The 24,505-nt window shown below is 38.6% G+C and overlaps 1 protein-coding gene across 1 annotated transcript in view; it reads right to left on the bottom strand.

The window, feature by feature from the left end:
• Nucleotides 1-24,505, bottom strand: part of CRIM1 (cysteine rich transmembrane BMP regulator 1) — a 309,698-nt gene that overhangs the window by 162,850 nt on the left and 122,343 nt on the right. The window contains exons 4-5 of the mRNA XM_077811884.1: nucleotides 16,864-16,984; nucleotides 3,517-3,638 (exon numbers count right to left, since the gene is read on the bottom strand). Of these exons, the coding sequence (XP_077668010.1) occupies nucleotides 3,517-3,638; nucleotides 16,864-16,984 (243 nt within the window). The remainder of the gene's footprint in view (nucleotides 1-3,516; nucleotides 3,639-16,863; nucleotides 16,985-24,505) is intronic.

Raw genomic sequence — 24,505 nt, 5'->3', positions numbered from 1 at the left:
AAAAATACAGTTACTGAACTCTACTTATGTCCCACTTGCCATACTTGAAACTCCATGATAGCTTTTATAGATTTTAAGGTCAGAAGGAACCATTATATCATCCAATCTGACCTCCTACATAACATAAGCCAGAGAATTTCATCCAGCTACCTCTATTGAGCCCAATAACTTGTGTTTGATTAAAAGATACATAAAGATATCTTGATCTGAAGACATCAAGAGATGGAAAATCTACCAGCTCCCTTGGTAGTTTGTTCCAATGTTTAATCACCCTCACTTTTACACATTTGTTCTTTATTTCTAATTTAAATTTGTCTGGCTTCAGCTTCTCATGAGTTCTTGTTATACCTTTCTCTGCGACATTATAGAGTCTTCTGCTACCCAGTATTTTTTCCCTGTGGGGTTAATGCTACACTATAATTAAGTCTCCTCTCAATCTTCTTTTTAATAGGATAAAAAGATTGAGCTTTTTAATTCTCTCACTGCAATGTATTTCCTCCAGCCCCTGCATCGATCTTTTCCATATCCTATCTAATTTTTCAAATGATTTTTAACATGTGGGCACCAGAATTGCATGCAATCTTCAAGTCTCAGTTTCACAAACGCCTTACATGGGTAAAATCAACTCCCCTATTTGTACATCCAAGAATCACATTTTTGTTGCTGTTTGGTTAGTTTGTTTTGTTTTATTTAATTTTTGCCACAGTATAACACTGGGACCTCATGTTGAGTTATGATGAAATCACTGTTTTTCAGGATACAATCCTCCATTCTGTTGGCATGGCATGCATTCTTTGTCCTGAGATGTATGATCTTACATGTGGCTATATTAAAAAGCATTTTATTTGAATGGGCACAGCTTATGAAGCGATCAAGATCATTCTGTGTGAGTGCTCTGTCATTATTTACAACTCCACCAGTCTTTGTCTCATCCACAAATTTTAATCAGCAGTGATTTTATATTTACTTCCAGATCATTAATAAAATGTTCAATAGTGATAAGCCTAAAACTGATCCCTCTGGACCACACTAAAAACACCCCATTTCAGTGAGGATTCCTCACTGACAACCACTTATAGACAGCTATCAATTAGCTAGTCAGTTCTTGACCCTTTAATGCATGTTTTATTGATATTGTATAATGCTAATTTTTTAATCAGAATGTCATGCAGTACTAAGTGAAATGCCCTACCAAAGTATATTACATCTAGAGCAGTTACCGTTCTAAAACAAGCTTGTAACCCTGTCAAACAATTACACCAGCTTTGCTTGACAAGACTATTTTCACCACTTCTGTGTTTTCTCTTCCACTGGAAAATTTCTCTTTCCTCTCCACTCCTCCAGCAGCTACTTCCCCTCAGACCTCATCTCTTTCTTTCCTTGGTGGCTCCTGTTCCATCTGCTCCTGCCCTGGGTGACTCACTTTCTGTTCCCCTCCCTTGATGACAGTGGGCCATATATGAGATATGCTGCTACATAGTAATTTTGTTCCCTTAGCAAAGTAATTCTCCAGCGCACTGAAGTTGACTTCTACTTCCTTAAAGCCACCTTCTCTGAGCAGATGTTTTGCGATGAGGTTGACTTAGACAAAGACCCACAGTACTATGAACTTTAAAATTTTTCAGTAAACTGGGATTTTATATAATTTTTTTAGCAATCATACTATCCAGTCAAGATATAGTAGAAGAATGTGTGCAAGCAGGCTAACAAATTCTAATTAAACCATATAAGAACAGACTGAACCCTACTAATCAGATGCTAAATTATCAAAATAAAGTAGTAGATAGAGGTGCATCTCCAGTGCTAATAAGAAGATGATTCAAGTAAATTAAACCTTCACTAATATAGTATGTGAAAACCAAAGTTCAATAACCTACCAAGGTGAGACTGCAATGGGTAAATCTGAGGGATAAGAAAAAAGAAGAGCCAAATCTTTGAAATATCTTAGGGTAAACAGTAAGACAATAATACAAATAAGGAAGTAATAGTACAATCCCAAGACTACTGTCAACTGCATGAGAGCAGCACAACAAACATTTTAAAGTAGCATCCAAAGAAAATCCTGCCTCTCTCGAGAAGTCAAGTACAATGGACATACATGTCAGAATAAAGTAGGAACACCTGATGCAACAGAAACAGCTGCTAATAACTTGCACCTTCTTATACCTAGTTTCCAGCTCCATGGAACATATGTTGCACCAACTCAGACTCTCTTACACATTGAATATTAGATATAAATACTTCCAAGGTAGTCACAAAATGTTATAAAGCCTTAGGAGATTATGTAAGAGAATCTATAAATTAAACCAGTGAACACATGTCTGAAACTGGCTCAATGTTTCTTAGTCATGTAGGCGTTATAGTGAATGATGAATCAAACACTGCTTTATGGTTAAATCAAGTACTCAGGTTTTCAAAAATGAGACAGTTGTTTTAAGGATTATGGAACTGTAAGCCAGGTGACTCTGCAACAGGTATGTATGAGGCAGCAAATAAATTAGATAGGTTCCATGTAATATTTCAGACTATACAGTTTTTTCCCCAACAGTTGCGATTTTTTGTATCATCAGTTACTTTCAATGGTAAACTTTTTCATTGACACAAAGAAACCCAGCTTTTATATCTCATATATTCTCTTTCCCTACTATTATCAGAGTAAAGATGCTAATTATGTGCCAAGCACTACATTTTAATTATTTAATTAACATTTAAGCTGTTTGTAATATCGCAACATGCAACGACTCAAAACATTTTTTTGTATGCGTACATGGCACAAGAATTCAGAAATAACGGCTGTCCCAAGTATATACCAGATGTGCAGATGAATATGGGACAACATACTTTTAGAGACACCACTGTGTCAATACCCATTTTAGCATTCATCTGAGATACACCCCAACTTGTGACCCACTCCTCTTCCACAGCACCACCATCAATTGAAAAGTGTCCATTCCCACTTATAATTTATAACAATTGTGAAGTACAGTAGCTCAAGTATAAAATGTTTAACTTGCTCAAACAATGTCTTCTCAAAGCATTAGCAATTGCAAAGAATGAGAATGAGTTGGTCTAAGCTGCTTTAGAAATATATGTTTCTTAAAATGTTTCTTCAAACTGCTCAAAGAGCATATTTGTCCTTAGAATCATCTTGCAAAATCTAGGATTGTGAGTAGCAAAACCCCCTATTTTTTTTTTTTTTAATAAAGTGTAGTATTTAATGCTGGCAAAGAAGAGCTTGAATGTCAATTCAAATTGTGTGCTAAATCTACATTTAAAAGATCCCAGCAAATTTGGGATGGGGAAGGAGTGCAATGAGTTTGAAAGGATAAGAAACTGACATCTTTCTATAGTCATTTTGCTCCATTACAGCATCTTCAAAGTTTCCAGATGAGTTTTTATCTTGAGCAATACTTAAGGCAATTATTTTCCAAATCCCTGGACAGCATGTTCAAACACCCACACCTCCCCCAGACACATAAAATCATCCTCTCCAGGTACAATAATAACTTCACATACCGTTGACACATTCAAAGACATCACAGCACTTGCCGGGTGTTCCGTCTCCACGTGAGACTATTTGGGGAATGGAGCCTGCCTCACACATGGGGAAACCACATAAACCAGAGAGACACTCGCATCTGAAACCAAAGACAAGAAAGGGGAAACTCCATAAGTAAATGAAGCCACATATCAGAGGAAAGCATAGCAAGGTGAAATAGCGTGCTGCAACAACAGAATTCCTGCTGTTAAGGAACTACACAAATATTTTTAAATAACCTTTTATTAACACATTATCAGGTTTAACAAAAACTATTATTTAGATGAATTAACTCTCTGAGGTTTTGTGCTAGGGGCTTAAATGCTAGCTAGTCATGCAATCATAAGGAGGGACAGGTGGAGGGTTTTCAGATCCTGTGCTACACCCATAACTTTTCCAAGCAATATACATACAGGTACAGGTTCAGAAAGCAGCAGACACAGAATAATTTTAAGATTGTCTAACGTGGGTTTACCTCAAAAGGTGTTTGAGAATAATGTAGATTGGTAAAAACTAACAGCAGCACCCACCCTTACTCAATATATGGAACACTGTAGTCCCTCACCATTCACTCTCCAGGTATAACTTAACTGGGTTATATGGGGAGAAAGGAAGAGAAATCATGCTTGATATCTACTGCCTTGGCATCTTGGGTAGTTATTTATACCTGTGCAAACTAAGTACAAAACAGTACCATTCTGACTTGGTAGTGGTTTATTCGCATTTTGCAGAGGTGCAAATGATTACACGAGGAGCGAAGGCAGTGGAAAAACTGGACTCTCAGTGTATGAAATGTTTTGTTTAGTTTTGGATAGTGGATCACTACCATAGGCACAGTCTTTTTCACAAAGCATAGGGTGATTTTTAGAGAAAAGTTTAGAGATGGAAAGCATAAAATCCTGATAAGTAGTAGTCTGAGATGGTTTCTACCTAATTTCCCTGCTTAAAAAAACCTCAGAAACGGGAGTTCCATTTATTTGTGATGCATGGAATGTAAAGACATTATTAATATTGTTTATACAGTGATATCAACACACACTGAGCTGTGCAAAAGATCATGTGTGCCAGACATTTAGCAGCTTGTGCCCAGAAGAGCTTACATATTAAGGTGTGAGCAGTCAGAATACAATAAAATACAAGACAAAATGAACACACAGAGGATAGTGGTTATTACAGCTGCGAAGCTTCATAGAAAAGATATTTCTTCAAAAGATATTTCTTTTTCTGAGTGTGTAGGTACAAGTTTTATGAAAGATGTATAGATTAATTTACCACCTCATGGATGAACATGAATTTCAAAGCAGAGGAAACAGGCCCTATAAATATATTTTAAAGCAATTGAGGATTGAAAATCTCCTGGTTGCCTTTATAATATATTTTAAAATAGGCATACAATGAATTCCCTGCCACAAATCAACCCACCTATGTAGTGAGAAGACAGTACTCCCAGAGGAGTAGTGAAAAATCTGGCTCTTTCAGACTGTAAGTCTGAAAGAGGAAAGGGTGGCTGGCTCTCCCACTACCCCTTATTCCCCAGCTAAGACAAGGTGGAACAGCCAGGGAACCATTTACAGTGGACAATATAACAATGGATAAGATAAACTGGGAATATAAAGATGAGGTAAAGAGTAAGTCGTACATAAAAAGTGTATGGACAGAGTGAGCATGCTGTGCAGAGTGAGCATGCTGTGCAGGGACTTGGTCCTACAAAGTAACCAAGCCAATCCCAAAACATGTGATGCAACATAACGTGTAAGTTATATAAAGGAAGAGGTTTGCTGTGTAACTCTGGATGTATCAACGAGGAGCCCTTGTGGCACCTTAGAGACTAACAAATTTATTTGGGCATAAGCTTTCGTGGGCTAAAACCCACTTCATGAGATGCATGGAGTGAAAAATACAGTAAACAGTATAAATATTACAGCTTACTCTACTGCTCACTATATTATAATACTGTAATTATTTACTCACTTGCTTACTGAATTTTTCACTCCATGCATCTGATGAAGTGGGTTTTAGCCCACGAAAGCTTATGCCCAAATAAATTTGTTAGTCTCTAAGGTGCCACAAGGACTCCTCGTTGTTTTTGCTGATACAGACTAACATGGCTACCACTCTGAAATGTGGATTTATCGTATGCCCTATACCCACCCCCTAATGCTAGCAAACAACCCAAGTGACAAGAGTGGAGTCAAACCAAGGTCTCAGGGAGCCAAGTAGAAGAGGTTTCAGTGGAATCCCAACAGCCTGTTCATTAACTTGGCTGGTTTAAATTAGAAACAATTACAACTTTTTTTTTTTGCCATGCTTTGTATTTTCCCCCCACCTGCTTCAATCTTTCTATTCCTTGAAGAAGTCTCTTCTTCTTGCCCCCACATGGTGTCATTCAGCTTTTCCTTGCCATTTTTGACCTTCTCAACTTCCCATATACAGTCTTATGGGAAAACTATATTTCAGAACTAAAGATTAAAATATTGTGCAAGGACATCACACAGGTATACAAAATATTATATAGTTATATCTCAGGTGTCCATTTCCTTTCCTTTTTCATGAGGAATAATTTATTATTTCCTACATGAAGTCCTTCTTATCAAGTACTATGAAATCTAATCTTCACCCAAATGGATCCCAGCTCCAACATGCTTGTCTACCCAGAAATTACTCACAAAACTGAGTGTTATAAATGATTCCTCTAAAGGTTAAGCGAATTACGATATTCCTGTAATCACTGATTTAAGGGAAAGTGAGAAACTAGAGAAACTGCAGCATATCATTAAGTATACTTTCAGGACTCTCTCTCATCTCAGGCTTTTCCTGACTAAAACACTCATTAGTATTATTGGAATCTGGAAGATTTCTAAAATCAGGTATAAAGAAAAGAAAAAGTGCTGGTGATGGCTCAAGGTGACAATATTTCATATATTTTAATCTGGACTAGGCTTCCAAAGGAGGTTGTGCAATCGCCATCATTGGTGGATTTAAGAACACCTGGACAAACACCTGTCAATGATGGTCTAGATTTTCTTGGACCAACCTCAACATAAGGTGTTGGACTTGATAACTTCTCAAAGTCCCTTTCAGCCCTAACTTTGTATGATTCTACTATTCTATATTTGAAGCCTATCAGGTCCCTCCTCAGTCTTCTTTTCTCAGTACTAAATAGTGCCAGTTGTTTTAATCTTTCCTCAGAGGTCAGGTTTTCTAATTTTTTTTTTAATTATTTTTGTAGCTCTTCACTGGACTCTTTCCAAGTTGTCCAATTCTTTCTTGAAGCAAGGCCTGCAGAACCGGCCACAGTACTCCACCAGAGACATCACCGGTGCCAAGTAGAGCAGGACAATTACCTCCTGTGTCTTACATACAACACTCTTGGTAGTACATCCCAAAATTAATTTAGCTTTTTCACAACTGCATCATGTTGTTGATTCATATTCAGTTTGTGATCCCTATAACTGCCAGATCCTTTTCAGCAGTACTACTGCCTAAGGCTCCCATTTTGTAGTTGTGTATTTAATTTTCCTTTCTAAGTGCAGTACTTTGTACTTGTCTTTACTGAATTTCATTTTGTTCATTTCAGACCAGTTCTCCAATTCATCAAGGTTGTTTTGAATTCTAATCCCAATGTCCAAAGTGCTTGCAACCCCTCCCAGCTTGATATCTTCTGAAAAGTTTATATAGAGAGTTGTGGTAGATATGCAAGCATCATTCTGGGACGTATTAACAGAAATGCTGTAAGCAAGAAATGAGAAATTCTTCCACTCTACTCCATGCTGATTAGGCATTGTGTCCAGTTCAGGGCGCCACATTTCATAAAAGATGTAGAAAAACTGGAGAAAGTCTAGAGAGGAGCAAAAGGTGATTAAAGGTCTAGAAAACACGTCCTATGACTTTGAGGGAAGACTGAAAAAATTGGGTATGTTTAGTCAGCAGAAGAGAAGACAGAGGGGACCTGATAATAGTTCTCAAGTACATAAAAGGTTGTTACAAGGAGGAGGGAGAAAAATTGTTCTCCTTAACCTCTGAGAATAGGACAAGAAGCAATAGCTTAAATTGCAGCAAGGGCGGTTTAGGTTGGACATAAGAAAAAATTTCCTAACTGGCTGGGTGATTAAGCACTGGAATAAATTGCTCAGGGAAGTTGTGGAATCTCCATCATTGGAGATTTTTAAGAGCAGGTCAGACAAACACCTGTCAGGGATGGTCTAGATAATACTTAGTCCTTCCAAGAGTGCAGAGGATTGGACTAGATGACCTCTTGAGATCCCTTCCAGTCTTACGATTCTATAGTTTGTCCCAGGATATTAGAGAGACAAGGTGGGTGGGATAATATCTTTAAAAAAAATCTCGAAAAAAATCTCAACAGGATTTGGTTCAATAAAATATAATACCTCACTCAGTTTGTCACACAAATTTATCAGCCTACTCACCACTTCATTATCCAATTCACTAGTGAAAATATTGAGTAGTACTGGACCAAGGACAGACCCCTGTGCGACCCCACTAGATATATCCTCCTAGTTTGACAGCCAACCTTTGATAACTATTCTGAGTATGGTCTTTCAACCAGAAGTGCACCCATCTTATAGTAATTTCATATAGACCACATTTCTCTAATTTGCTTATGAAAACGGAACTTGGAAGCCTTACTTAAATCAAGACATATCTACAGCTTCCCCGCATCCACTAGGCCACTAACCCTGTCAAAGAAGGAAATTAGGTGGAAATAAATAAAATATGTTGTATCAAGAAGCCCTAATCAAATTTGAGAGAGTTAAAAAAAAAGCTACTGTAATTATGTACAGATTCAAGGGGAACATCTAACTTTTGAGGTCCTCTCAAGCTTTATAAATATGTCAATGTCATGTACTTCATTAAATATCTTTTACTTTCAGTCTTTACCATGGAGCGAACTCTGGTATTTATATTTTTCCAAACAAATATTTTACATTTTGGTTGTGCAGAAATGCTTTTGAGGTAATTATTTTGATTTCAGTTTAGCTAGATGATTCTGAGAGAATATTTTCTTCTCTTGGAATAGGTCATACAAAGTTGAAAAAGTAGGAAAGCTTGTCTTCCTCCTCCAATATAAATAGGAATAAAACCAGGCGACAGAGCATGAAATCTACCCATTCTAAAAACCTGAAGAACATTACGGGACCAGATTTTCAATGGTAGTTAGGCATGGTATCACAAAATAAATTCTCCCAATCCAAATCAATGCAAACTTTAAACTATGCAGATATTCAAAATATGGTTACAAGTACTGTTTGACTCCACAGGGCTCCTTTAGCTTGGCTACTCCTCCCTGGGACTTGAATAAGACTATGGGCTTTGCAGGACTACTTGGTGTTGGCTCCTTCTTGACTGGGGAAAAGAAAGTAGGGATGTATCTCCCAAATATCACACTACTTGTGGCAGAAAAATGAGACATCACTCAAAATACGTTGTGCAGATCTGTCACACTCTTCTCTCTTATATGAAAAATTAAACAGATAATGTTGACATCTAAATCATCATCACTGGGCAACTGAGATATCCTGCACTGGGATTAGTGGGCCAGTTCACACCTTTCACTGCTAAAATTCCAGGCTCCCATCTACTTTGACTGCACTTGGTTCACATTTTTAGAGGTTTTCTTTTCAGTCGTAAGAGCTAGAAACTTGCTTTTCTTTTCTTTTTTTCTTTTTTTCTTTTAAATGAAAGGTGAGATTCTGTAGAACAAGACAGTACCTTGGTTCAGTGTACAGAACAAGACAGTACAGGGTTCAGTGTACGGGTGTCTAGTAGCTATTTCTGAGTCCTTCTTCAGGCCAGACACTCTTCCTCTCATATTCTTTTTAAAAATAATGAATCAAGCACATTATTGTTTTCTGAGATACACTGAAATGTACTGACTAGCTTCTTATCTATATCCCTTCCAATGACACAGCTACTTTATCAGCAGGATGTTTGTCAGTGAGCAGACACTGCAGCAGCTATTAAGTAGATAAAGGAGTTGGATATTGACCCAGCACTATCTTTGTGACTCTACTTTCCTACAGATACTGGAGAAAAGACAAGGAAAATAGCTTTCCTTAATATTACATATATTTAGGATGAAGACAAATTTGCATTGATCTATGTTAACCCTGTGAGATGTAGTATAAAACAAGAGATGCCATTTTGTGAGATAGGATCAAAGGTGAGAGAGGAAAGATTGGAATGGTAAATGAGATGAAAGCTCAAAAGCAGTGAGAGAGCTCAAAGAGTCAAGATAACAGAAGGAGGTGTGGAGATACCAGAGTTGTAAGAAGGGACAGCAAGGCAAGAGTGAAGACTAGAGCAAATGAAAATACTCCGAGCCACCAAAAGTGAAGTATGAGAGAGTACCCTAGAGTAGTCTGTCGCCAGGGCTGGCTTAGGCTTGCTGGAGCCCGGAGCCAGAGCCAAAACCCACCATCCAGAGCCGAAGCCCGAGGGCTTTAGCCCTGAGTGGTAGGGCTCAGGTTACAGGCTCCCTACTGGGGCTGAAGCCCTTGGGCTTCAGCTTTGGCCTCCCCGCCCGGGGCAGTGGGGTTTGGGGTTTGGCCACCTACCTGGGGTGGCAGGGATCGGACTTTGGCTCAGGATTCAGTCCCCCACTCCTGGGGTCGTATAGTAATTTTTGTTGTCAGAAGGGGGTTGCAGTGCAATGAAGTTTGAGAACCCCTGCCGTAGAGCAACTAGGTGAATGTAGAGAGGAATGAAAGGACTTCACAAAACAGTCAATGCAGACCCACTGGACTGTATAAATAAAGCATTTATTATTTGGGTGTCAGCTCTGTCAAATGACAGCCATGTGATGACGGCAATGGAACAAGATCTCTCAACAGAACATCACCAATCTAGAGCTCATCCAACATTTTCAACTGGAAAATGCTGCTCTGTTAAAACAAATTTTGAGGAAATGTGTTCAGTTTGAAAAATAATTGAAAAAAGCATGTGGCTGTTTTTGGAACAGACTGTTTACTTTTTTTAAAAAAATGCAATAAATTTCTAAACAGTCATTTTTCAGAGTAACAGCCGTGTTAGTCTGTATTCGCAAAAAGAAAAAGAGTACTTGTGCACCTTAGAGACTAACCAATTTATTTGAGCATAAGCTTTCGTGAGCTACAGCTCACTTCATCGGATGCATACTGTGGAAAATGCAGAAGATGTTTGTTTTTATACACACAAATCATGAAAAAATGGGTGTTTATCACTACAAAAGGTTCTCTCTCCCCCCACCCCATTCTCCTGCTGGTAATAGCTTACGTAAAGTGATCACTCTCCTTACAAACAGTCATTATGAAATGGGAAATTAAAGTCAAAATCAAAACATTTCCATAGATACGAACGAATTTTTTCCCCCCAAAATTGTCTTAAGGAAACATTCAAAATTCTTTATTTTCATTCCAATTCAGAACAAAAACAAACTTTTGAAATCACAGGATTTCCCGTAAAACAAAAATCTCAGTTCCTGCATAGCTCTACATACCGCCACTGGGCATCCAGCAACGAATATGTTTTCAAAACATTTAATATGAAGCCAAAGGTAGTCATTCCAAAAATACCTTTTTTAGGGGGAAAAAGTTTTAGGTATTTTTCTAAAATATATAGAGAAAAGATATTTTATAGAATATATATTATTATATAGAAAAAAAGTCTTTCCAGTGATACAAAGCTCCACCTGCAGTCCTGAAGTGTCATGAGATACTGAACTTTACGCCTATGACTAATCTAAGTCAGAGTATTCCCCACACTGGACTTGGGACAATGCAACTCATTAAGCAGATGCAGGGGACACTAATGATTTTTGGTTTTAATAGTATTATATTTTGTTAATTTCTTTCCTTCCACTTTGTTTGCATTTTTGACATGCTGTTTTACCCTCAAATTCTCACCTCAAGGGGAACGTGCAGAAGAATGAAGGGACTTTGCCTTCCCAAACCTGTGAATTGCAAAGAAAGAAACCAGCACTCCTCACATTCCGTTCTGCCTCCTGCTAGAATCGTACAAACACACTGGCCAAGTATCCCACATCCATACAAAAACATTTCTGAGAGATCGGCAAGCGTGGAGAAAATATTCCCAGCTAATAGGGGAGATAAAGCTGCAAACATTAGATCTTCCCCAACTTGCTCCCACAGTCCTAATTTATTATTGCCTTTACTTATCTTGCTAATGAAAGAAAATCAAGTTATCCTAATAAGAATGTGTTCCCTGTAAGTTTTTTCTTTAACATATATTCTTATTCAACAAGGTCTTCAGAGAAGAGACTGTCCTTACCTGTGTCTCACAGAGCTCAAAGTATCGCTTAAATAAAATATCTAGAGAGTCACACTGGGCATTTCATTCCAGGGTGGAAAAACTGAGGCTACTTTCCACTTCAATATTAATGCTGATTCAGATCACAATTGGCAACTATGTTTGTAGTTTCTCACTATAAATTAATATGATATTAAGCACAGGGTTTACAAACATTCTCTTATTCTTTATTCAGACAATTGTCTACCATTAACTGCTTTTCCAAGCGATGTGTCTGAAGACTATTTTAGATGGAATAAAGAGAGATGTTAACTACTGGTAGTTTTTGCTGTATGTCAGGAAGGTAAAGAGATCCCCTTCATTTAGTTACTTTGCAGGCATGCACAATCAGTTAACAAATGTCAAAAGGCACTCTTAAGTACAGCTTTGAGATGCATGCCATCTCCTCTCCTGAAATAGACTAACAGTGCTCCTGGGAAGCAGACAGGTTTCTAGTTCCCAAAAAAGTAGGCCATAAACCTTTTCTGACCAACTGAAAAAATCACATGCGAAACTGAAGCCTCTCTCCTTCCACATAATGTGTCAGCTATCTGTGAAGTCAGTAACTTAGAATTCATCTCTCTATTAATTCCCTAGGTTCAGTACTCCCAAGTGCCCTTATAGCTGTACTGTTACTTAGCATTTATTAATTGTTGCTAAAACATTAAGGTTTTTTTTGAGGGGGGGGAAGGGGGGAATGAATGATATGTATTGGCTTCTAGAAACCAAAAAGAAATTACTCGTTTCATTAAAATATCAACAGATTTTTTTGAAACTGATAAAATTGACACAAAAGTTGGCTAATTTTGAAATGGATCATGGCAATCTAAGGTGAACTGCAGCTGACTTATTGCTAATATTTGTTTGTGGTTTTATTAAAAAATTGCAAACCTGTGGAAACTACCTGCTCTGCCCCCAACATATGTTCATGCCTACATAGAGAAATCTCTGCATGTTGCTCTTCCTTCTTCCTGGATTTTGTAATGCAAAAATCTTTATATAGGATATTGTGAGAAGCTGAAAAAAAATGTTTGAAGTCATCTCCCATGCCTTTTCAAATCCCTTTCTCAACTTATACTTCAAAATCAAGCTCCTTGTTTTTTTACTTTCAAAGACTTCATATTTTACTCCAGTTTATCTTTTCCTTTCTTGTTATTTTTTTATTCCCCCTGAGGATCCTCATGGCTCCACACCCACCCTCATCCCAGTGGCAGAAGGTTTCAGAGTTAAAATGTAAAGGATAGTTCAAACACTTTGGAGCTATCATTTCAGGTTGTCTGCAGGCTCAAACCGACACCAGTTACACTGTTTGTATTGAGTGTTCCATTTAAAGCATGGTGTAATCACTTAGGGCTAGTCTACATGGTACATTAGTCCACACCAGTGGGGTGTAAATTGTATTCTGCACCAGTCTATCATGCACTAATGGGCCTGTATAGACAAGACCTTAGAAGAAAAGGAACACTTTGTTTTCTAGGTACCTTTGGCATTTCTTGGTAAAATTCTATATTTTAAATAATTCCTTATTGAGAATTCCACAGAAATAAGGTTTTTTTCAAGCTCCTAAAATAACATAATTACATAAATCATACACAAAATTTTGCACATGGATTAAGCCTACAGAAAATCCAAACACAGCATTTTTAAGAAAAACACAATAAAACAAACAAGCAAATAAAGAAAGATACTTGGCCTCTTCACCATGGCTCCCAGCAAACCAAAACACAAGCTTAACTCTATCCCTGTAGTTACATCCCACAGACTTCCATGCAAGTTAAGCATGTGTTTTATTAGATTAAGCAGTACAACTGTATTATTTCTTTTTGCTAGAAGGGCTGACAGAGTACTGGACTATCTAAGAGAACTTCCACTCTCGGACGTTGCCTCCGTGGTTCCACTGTCCAGGCAGGCTCCGCAGCCTCTGCACGTGCTACTTCCCTGATTACAGCCCTTGACAGCATCTCATCCTAGCTGCTTTGGGCACATTAAGCTTCTGTAGCCGGAGTATTAGTCCAATGGATTGAAAAGGTTTTGAGACTGGGCCTCTCTCTGGCAAACCTCTACAGGTGCTTCACTAATCAGGCCCTTGTCTTCACAACTTTTTACATGTAAGTATTGAAACATGCATCACTGACAACTTGATACACGGGCTACATAAGGTTTTCAGCATGGTGTTCACAAAAAATCGTTTCACTTTATTCGTCTGGTGTTTGTTGTCTAGCAAAACTGACAAACACAGCACAACAGGCACTTGGTTGATTTGCAAGGGGGTCAAATCCTGCCCCATCCCAGACGTGGAGCAGCTGGGGCACTCCTCTATGGAGATTATTGTATAATTCCCCCACACCCAAGGTGGTGATGTTGAAAATAACTGCACAGCAGGTTGACAGACAAGGTGGGTGAGGTAATATCTTTTATTGTACCAACTTCTGTTGGTGCGAGACAAGCTTTCGAGCTTACAGAGCTCCTCTTCATGTCTGGGAAATGTACTCAGTGCGTCAAAGTTAAATTCAAGGTGGATTATATTGTTTAGCATAAGTAGTCAACACATATTTCAAGGGACCATTCAAGGTGAAGTGGCCAGTTAACACCCTTCCTGTTGTAGGGGAGAAAGGAAGGAGGGTGTGTAGAGAAAGGCCACTGGAGGGATTATAAGTGGGTTGCAGGTTGTTGTAAGAAGTCAAATCCAGTGTCTATTCAGTCCATGATTTTTCGTATCTAGCAAAGTTACAAATTTAAGTTCCCAGGCTTGTCTTCTGAAAGTGTTATGCATGTTTTCTTTGAGGATGAGGACTGACAGAACAGATAGAATGGTCGTGTTGTGAAAAGTGTTCACTCACAGGTGATACCGTGTTTTTATCTTTTATCATTTTCCTGCGTGAGTTTAGTTGAGAGTGTAGTGACTGGTTTTACCCACAGAGTTGTTATTGGGGCATTTAATGCACTGAATGAGGTACACCAAATGCTGTGATAGGCATGTGTAGGACCCATGGATCTTGAAAGATGTGTTGTGAGGGGTGTTGATCACTGTAGCAGTGGAGATATGTCCACAGGTTTTGCATCTATTGTTCTGGTAAAGTCTAGTTTTGCTTTGGTGTGTTCTGGTCTGTGCATAGCAGGTAGGAAGGTTGTTAATAAATAATAATAATACCTGGCTTTTATAGAGCATTTCTCATCACTAGATCTCAAAGGAGGTCAGGTGTCAGCATCCCATTTTACAGATGGGGAAGCTGAGACACAGAAGTGAAATGACTTGCCCAGTAGGCCAATGGTAGTCAAGAACAGAACCCAGATCTCCTGAATCCCAGTCCAGTGCTCTATGTATTATGCCACACAGCCTAAAGGAGCACAGTCCTGTGAATCCACATTTTAATGTGGGCCAAAATCTGTTTGCAATTGTAATAATGTAAATCCAGCATAAGTGCACCATTCAAATTCACACTCTTATAACCAAATTTGGCCATCAGTTTTGAGGCTAGCAAAATAATCAGATATGAAGATAAAATAATTTATTTAAAAAATAACATTTACAAATAATTCATTTCATATTTATTTTAAATGGCTTATCATAGAATCATAGACTTTAAGGTCAGAAGGGACCATTATGATCGTCTAGTCTGACCTCCTGCACAGCACAGGCCATGGAATCTCACCCTCCAACTCAGCTTATGAAAGCATAATTAATAAATTTTCCAGAAAATACTTTAAAACAAATTTTTGGTAGACCAATAGTAACTGTACTACAGTCTTCCTCTTCATTTGTGTTTTCACAAGTTTCCTCTAAAAAATGTTATACCTTTTTCTTATTCATTGGCACAATGAGTGAGGCTGGTGTCCCATGGACAGAATAGTACATGGTTACATAATTAAATAATGGATCTTAACATACGTATCTAAGGGTAAGAGTTATGGTTGCTTGTGTAACCTTACCTCTGGCATTTCCTAACTTCTGAGTGGTTCACTTAGTAATCTTAAATTCCCTTAATGCAATTTTTTGTAAGGAGCATTTTTCGTAGAACTTTTGGTGCCAAAATTTTTACAGATTACTCTCTATCCCCACAAAATAAGATTTAATTTTATTTACAATCTCAGAATATGTCTTGGCATATGTCAATGTAGTACGGTATGAGAGCTTGGCTTAATATTGAAAAGATCCTATGTGTAGGGGGAAAATTACCTGCTTTGTGTTTTGGTTTTTTAAACAGAGTTTGATACTGGCTTTTTGAGGGGAAAATTGGTGAGTAGGTTTGGGATCCTGTTTTTCTGGTATCTGTATCAGTATTTTAATGGGATATAACTTGATGCAGACAATATCATATAGTACAGAATTCCAGGAAAATGCCAGGTAACTGTTTTGCATGAACTGTTTGTTCTGAAATACTTTAATATTCTAAACGGTAGTAAATTGCACCTCATATCTGAACATTTCCAAAAGACAAAAACCTCTGCTGTCTCAGCTCCTGACATCCTCCCTACTTTTGTTTGACCACGGGGTTGTATAGTTAACAATACCTGCATAACTCAGTACACATATAACTTTCATTCATTAATAGGACTGGATTTATTCTTTAACAGCACATATAGGGATGTCCCAAGCACACTACTTCCCCATCATCTGATCAGGGAATTTTTCCACAGTTTCACAAAATGATTTGTCCTTTGTCAACCAAATTCTGACTAGACTGTCAATCTGAAAATTCTGACAGGTATGAAAACAAATTAATACATCTAATAACACTCCATTTTATGTATTTGTGCACATTTGAGAAGAATTTTCAGTTTCAGAAAGTTGATTAGATGTTAGCAGTTTCATAAAAGTGATGATTTAACTTTTTAAACGGTTTCCCCTAACTGGCATAAGATACATATATACTGTGGCCATTGTACTAAACATTCACCACTTCGGTACCTACAGTAACTTCAGTCTCTTCCTACATTTCGGAAGTTGAGAATTTCATGCCACACACTGTATAAAATGAAACATTGAAAAAATATTTAACAAATCAAAACCAGACACAAACCTTGTGGGAAGAGTACAGCAGCCATCAGCTGTCAGCCTGACTTGGGTTTCATAGCTATCCAGTGGACAAACAACTTGTTGAAGGGGAGGGCATTCCACTGTGCTGCAATCCACACTGAAAACTGAAGAGGGAGGAGGAAAAAAAGAAAAAAATTAAACTTTGTTTTACTCTTGCCACAGAAAGTCTTGTGTGAAAGACACCATGGTGAAGAGCCAACTTATTAACTCTTTATCGAGGTCAGAAAAGTTGCTTCACTAATTAATGTTCTCCAGACAATACTAAAAAATAATGATACTAACTCTGACTTCTGTTGCATCTGCGGGGTCAAGAACTGACTGACCAAATATTACTCAATTAAAAATTAATAAAGCCACCCAGACAACACTTAAATTCAAGTTTGAAAATTCATACAAAGGGGAATAATCATTACATGAACATGGGTGGTAGGACATTGAGAATACTGAAAGCTGAAAACGCAAATGCCTGACATTTTTGGAGTATAAAAATATATTTAGAAACAGTAGTTTTTTCTAAAAATCTGTATTAAAATAAGAACCTAATAAACCTATATTTTATTTTATTTTATTGGTGAAAAGTGAAGCCTATGTATTGAAAGTTAAAATTAATTAATTGAAAGTTAACTGGGGTTAAACTAGTGAAAAAATGAAATAGAGGTACTTATATTTATGCCTGGAAATACCTGATGTCCATCATCAGTTGTATTTTTAATGGACATTCCATCAGGCTGTGATGTTCAGGGGTTTGAACATGACAGATAGTTCAGCTGCCTATTACTGCTGCTTTTCCTCCTTTGGACAAACAAAAATAAACAACTTCTTTTTACGGAGTGTCAGATGAACTGAGGAAGCAAAATGTATGTTGAAAATGTGGTCAGCCCTATAATTTATGGTCAAGAAGTTGAAATCTGCTTTTTCTTAATTAATCCTAAATATACTATGTCTAAGTAAATTTTATTGCAGCCTTACAAAACTGTCATGAAAGTTACCAGTCTAGACAAAAACCTATTTGTTCTTCCTTACTACCAGTATAGTAACGAAAAGCCTAATGAAATTTAGTTGCCTGTTTTTTAAAAAAATGCTCATATAAACGATAAGGTGAGTGGAATTTTACGGTACTGACAATTACACAAAACAACAAGCAATGCTTGATAAAACTGGGTTGGTATCACCTGAAGTGGCTGCTTATAATGGTGTGTGATAATTCATTATTCATAATGCCTTCTTCAATTATAAGAGAACAGACAGTGAGGTTAAATTCTAAATGTCTGAAGCTTCATTTTTGCATTCCCTATGGCATGATCTTCAGAAATGTTGAGCACTAACAGCTCCAATTGACTTCAAGGAGCTGCAAGCTCTCAGTCTCAGAAAAAAATGACACCCTGAGTATTTCAAGAAGGATACCTAGAAATTGCTGTAATCAAGTTTAATGGACACTTTAAATATTTTGGGGGCAAGTGACTTGCCCCAAGCCACATCTAGCACCAACAGAACTAGGTTTAGAATTCAGAAATTCTTGTCTTCTAGTCCAGTGCTTAAACTATTAACTTGCATAGTATCCACATGGCTATTCGTTGTAATGGAAATTCAGAATGTATTTCCAATTTATGTGGGGAACAAATGGAAGTAGAAGCTTTAAGCCACTATAAATAACCAGCACAACAGCCAGCCACATATAAGCAGAATTTTATTGACAAATACACAGAATTAGCTACACAGTATGGAGTTAAACAATCTACAGAAATCTTTAAAATATGATAAATTCTGAATGTAAAGGAAAAAACTCCATTTACTAATCTACACTTAATTACAGCATTACAGGATGAACTTATAAAACTACAATTCACCTCAAAGTTTGCATATCACTTTGTAATACAGACAGTAAGATACCGGTCAGATTTTTTTGAATATCTTTAACATTAAGAATATTTTTTTAAAAAAAAGCAGAGTTATCACTCAAATTAAACGTTTTAGGTATTTTAATTAATCATATGTTTATTTCTTCCACTACAATACTAATGGTTGACTTTCCAATGTATCCAATAAGAACCTAAATTTAATCAATTTGTCCCATAATAGCTAATGTAAAATGATGATATTTCTCTGTTTCTGTTACACTAAACAACAATCAGTGTCCAATATCTTGGTCTTCAACTAGCCATATTTCACTATTCTGGCTTCAGGACTTCACAAGTTGTGTAATTTCCTGAAGTCCAGCAGCCACTGAGCTATTCCCAGAAGCTTTTCCACCTCAAAAATGGTCACAAAATCTTCCCATATCGATCACATTCATGGAGAAGGAAAATAGGGAATTCACAAAGCAATGACTTCACCCAGCACTTCTGAGAATCCTTTCTGGCTAACTGGTTTTCATGTCTTTCAATGGCTACAGCAAATTGGTGCATCTCCCATACATTCCATTAGCACAGCTAAGGGGAAGAAAAAGGTCTTATACTCTGGGAGCACTCTACAGTATTTGAAAAAGTCAAATGTCACAGCTGAGGGACATGGCAGGATTCCAAAAGAATACACTCAAATGGTCTGACTCCTTCCTGGAGAGACTCATCCAGTGGTAATGATGGGAAACAGCACTTCCACCATCTCTGCACCTATGGAGTTTCTCAAATACCAACCCCCTTTGTTACTATTCAATATTCTCATGCAACAACTAGGAGGTAAGACATAATAGGCACAAGTGCCAACAGTATGCAGATGACACTCAGTTCTATCTATCCTTCAAAATATACATTACCACAACTGTCAGCCAGTGAGTTCAGTGTTTTGCCAAGATCAGCTCATGGATTGAATAAGAGTCGCTTGAAGCTAAAGGTGAGTTAAATGGACGTTATGCTTATTGGTAGAAGAAAACACTAAGAAATGTGGAGATATAGTGAAGTCTCCTGTAGCTGAAGCTACTCAAACACAACTGGCCAAGTCAGTCCACAGTTTAAGAGCGCTCCTGGATTCCTTGCTGACATTAAACCCTCAGACAGCAGCACCCACAAGAGTTTCTCAAGATGTTCTGTCCTGATGGGTCCTCCATGTTAGGCACATGTGCACCCATGCACCTTTAACAAGACATTTTTCTTCAGCAGTGCCTGTTGACCTGTGGCTGAGCCCTACACACCCTCATGTTTTGGACCGAGGTTATATAGGGAGAGGCAGACCCACCATCATTTCAGCTCCTTCTCAACAACAAAGTCTAATCGCAAGAACTCAGAAGCAGAGGGGAAGGAGGATGGATAGTGGAGAATGCACAGGGACAAAACATCTCAAAACTCCAGTTACTATATACGAAGGCGAGTTACTTCTTCTTCAAGTGATTATCCCACGTTAGAGGACTCCTGAACAGTACCCAAATTATGGAGGATGGTGCTGAAGAGAGAAGTTCAGAATGGTTAGGAGAGTCTCACCAACAGCAGCATCTGATTTGGAGGCATGAATGACAGCATAATGCCATGAAAGCGGTGAGCATTAACAACTAAGGTGGCGGCCTTGCAAATGTCTAAAAGAGATGTATTTTTGAGCAGTGCTACATAAATGGTTGAGCTCTGGTGGAATGAGCCATCACTCTAGTCACAGGGTGCACCCCAGCGCTTCTTAACGTGCTAAAATGCATCCTGAAACCCATTTAGGTAGTCTTTGTATGGAAAGAGAATGTCTCCATTGCAGAGAAACTGAAAGGACTAAGTCGAGGAGAGGATCTGAAGGGTTTGGTCCCATTGAGCTAGAAGGCAAAGGCTCTTATGTCTAGAGTATTAAGACTGACCTCTTCCCTTGAAGAAACTTGAGGACTGGGGTGAAAAAATGGAATTTGAATGTCCTGGTTGAGGTGAAAATCTGAAGAGACTTTAGGTAGGATGGAGGATGAAGAGATATTTTGTCTCAGTAGAACACAGTGTATGATAGATCAGCTACAAGCACTCTCAGCTCAATTATTGTTCTGTCTGAAGTCATGGCTACAAAAAACACAGTCTTGTTGGATAAGCGAAGAAGGAAATAGCTCACCAAGGGCTCAAAGGGTGGTTTTCTCAAGGCACTGAACTAAATTAAGGTGCCAAGGTATAGTGGGTTGTCTTACGTGAGGGAAGGGGTTGATTACTCCCTTTAAGAATCTTTTAGTGGTAGTGTTTGTAAAAACTGATGACCTTGGGCTGATTGGTGAAAGCTGTAGGGGCAGCTAAGTGGACTTTAACAGAGATGAATGATAAGTGTAGGCTTTTCAAAATTTAACAGATAATCAAGTCCGATGGAGAAGTGGGCCTCAAAAGGAGACAACGACCACTGTGTGCATCAAAGCTGGAAAGCCTTCCACTTTTGAAGGTATGTTTTCCTTGTGGTGGGTTTCCTACTGTTTCGCAGCACAGACTGTACCTTGAGAGAACAACCTTGCTTCAAGTCCAAGAGCTATCAAGGAGCCATGAATAGAGGTGTAAGAGTGAGATTGTCTGCCTGACTCCTGTGTCATAAGGTCGGGCACCAAAGAAGAGATAAGAGGTGGCCTCAGATATATCAGGTCTGGGAACCATACCTGTCTCAGCCATGTTGGAGCTATGAGGACAAGTACTGCTCTCTCATGTTTCAGCTTGTTCAGGACGCTGAAGAGCAATGGCGTTGGAGAGTAGACATACAGACAAACCAAGGCCAAAGAATAAGGTGGGCATCTCCCAAGGAGTTCTGAGTCCCACCTTCATCAGAAGCGATAGCATTTTGTGCTTCAAGTTGTTGCAAATAGATCTATTGCTGGGGGGATCTGCGTGAGACATCTTGCAAAAGACAGGATTGCTCAACTCGTACTCATGATCCTGGCAAAAATACTTGTTTCAAGTGTTTCCTATCTTGTACAACCTCCGCCTGCACTCCCAGAGATGTGGCAACCCTTCTCATAAGGTCCTGAAACACTTTACACTCTTCTGGAGGAGATTTTAATTTCAGGCCTCATCAGAAGATGATGAAATATGGCAAGGGAGGCACCTACAGGTTCCCGCATTGTTGGAGACTACAGACGAAGGGGAGACAAAGATGATGTGGGATGATAGAGTCTTCCCTAAAGATCCCTGCTATGGATGAAGGCAACCTCCTTCTAGACTGGGACTTTAGGAGATCTTGAAAATCTCAGAGCAGTCAGTCCAAGATGACCAGTAAAGGCCATGGGGGGAGTATTCTACCCTTTGAACTGCCACAAGTGGTGGGCCCCATTCTGAGGATTCCTTGTAAGAATACCAGACATGATTTTTAGATTCGGTATCCCTGGAATGAGGTCCGTGAGATGACCTAAAAGACCTTGGAAGGGAAATTGGTCTCTCGTGGTCTGAGTCTGAAGAGGAGATACAATTCTCCTCAGTAAATGGAGGAGCAGTTCCAGTTGGTGTTTGGATTTTCACTGTTAGAGAAAACTGGTACTGCCCTAATGTCACTGACATAAAAGCAGCATTGAAGTGAGGTAGCAGCAGTGGGCAAGGCGGCTAAAATGCCAACAGATAGGTTGGTGTTGAGGGAACCGGTCAATGTCCAAAACGAAGAAGCTAAGGAAAGCCATGCTGGAATCATCAACAGTGCAGAGACCAGCACCATCAGTGCTAGCTGGTGTAACAAAGAAAAGTCTGGTACTGGCAGACACACTAGGTCCCTCACTGCACAGAAGCCCTGTGGAGTTAACAGTACTGGAAAGGAAGGACCCGGTAATTATGAAGACACCACTCTTGATGGTCCTGGAGGAACAGGAGTCCACGATGCCACATCTGATGAGCATTGGTGCCTGAGACCAGACCTCAACTTGATATCACAGAGCTTTCTTTGTGATGCAAAGAATGGGACTTTGACCGTTTCTGAGATTTGGAGGAGGAGGATGGCTTGGAGTGCTCTGAGATGGCTATCGGGGACAATGAGAAGGGGAGTTTCATTCTCGATTTGGGCTTTGGAGCTGGGGCGGGTGCTCTTCATGGACAAAAAGTCTGCCTTCTCGTGATTGGGATCCAGTTCTAAAGAGGGACACATTTCCTCCTCTGAAAGGTAGACTTAGAGGTGAAAATCCCTCGTTTATTTGTGCTGATAGGAAAAGAGGTACAAATCGAACCTATCCCTAATCTAGACTATTCAAACAGCTTTTGTGTCTGTCCATAACAGCGACCATGGCACACTGCTTAAGCCCTGGGAATTTTTTCATGTTAAATCCACCAGATCTTGAACTATACTATTTAACTATACTAAAAATAAATTAGAATTAAAAACCATATACAGTAAGATGAACTCTTTGCAGACACTGGAAAACCAAAGCTAAACAGCTATGGGAAGCTCCAACTCTTGCCCTGGGTGGTGAGAAGGAATGGAGAGGGAAGCCCCTTTTATGCCCTTGGGTTGACACACACGGAAAGCATGGACGTTGCCTAATGGTATTACTGGCAAAAGTTTCCGACTCAAGTGCATTGGGAGCATATGCATCTACAATGGAATGTATATGTACACAATCACTTGAAGGAGAACTTCTGAGGTACAAATACAGGGCAGCGTACATTATAAGGAACAGGAGTTCAGCGATAAGTGAAAAAAATAATTATAGGCATAGAAAGACTACTGTATAAAAAGATACAGAGTACAGTGAAACTGTTCAAAGAGGAGATAAATAAAAGGCGAAGGGATAGTCTCTAGGAGAATAGTCCTGTGGTTAACACCTTGAGCTGGACTCCAAAGATCTGGGTTCAGTTCCTGACTCTACCACAGAGTGCAACTTTGGGTAAAGCACTTTCGCTCCCTTTCAGCACCCCCTCTATGAAAGAGGATAACACTTTGACCCTTTTATCACCTTGTCTATTTAAGTTTTAAGCTCTTTAGGTCAGGGATTCTCTCTTCTTATGTGCCTGTACAGTATCCAGCACAATGGGGAGCTATTCTTGCCATTCTACCCCAGTACAACCTATGAGAAATCATACATTTTAAACTCAGAAGGGACCATTATGATAATCTAGATTGGCCTCCTAATAAAGATAGAAATTCAACATAATGAATAGTATACAGAACACAAAATCAGGCTCTTCACAAGGGGACATTCAATAAAACTGAAAGGCAAAAATTTGAAATTGATAGAAGAAAACATTTACTTTTTTATTTAACATGTAATTAACCTGTGAAACTCTTTGCCACTAGATAGTATTGAAGCCAAGACCTTAGAATTCAAGAAAGGATTAGACATTTATAGGGATAATGAAAAAAAAACTATAGTATATTAAATACGAGAAAAAAAATGAGAAGAAAGATATACCCTCATTTAAAAAAAACCCAACATGTCCACTGTGGGGTTTCTTCCACAGCTTCTGGTACGGGCCACTGTCAGCAACAGGATACGGGACCACTGGTCTGATCTAGCATTGATTCTATCAATATAGGCATGTGTGTACCAAGTATAGCACAGCAACAACAGACCTGATGCCTTTGTGACAGTGAGGTCTACTTTTACCCCCAAATCTCCTACTGTTTTTGTATAGATTGTTAGTGCACATTGTGTTGTTTTTGTAAATGTAACTTCCAGAATCTTTTAATGTCAGGTCCCTCTGAAAATCCCCAAACTACAGGCCCCATACAATTTCCATTTGAAATACACAATCACTTATCACCACGTGTAAGCCACA

Source organism: Eretmochelys imbricata, chromosome 3, assembly GCF_965152235.1.
Source record: "Eretmochelys imbricata isolate rEreImb1 chromosome 3, rEreImb1.hap1, whole genome shotgun sequence".
Lineage (NCBI taxonomy): Eukaryota > Metazoa > Chordata > Testudines > Cheloniidae > Eretmochelys > Eretmochelys imbricata.
The sequence above is the reverse complement of the archived record's forward strand: the minus strand, read 5'-3'. Positions and strand labels throughout refer to the sequence as shown.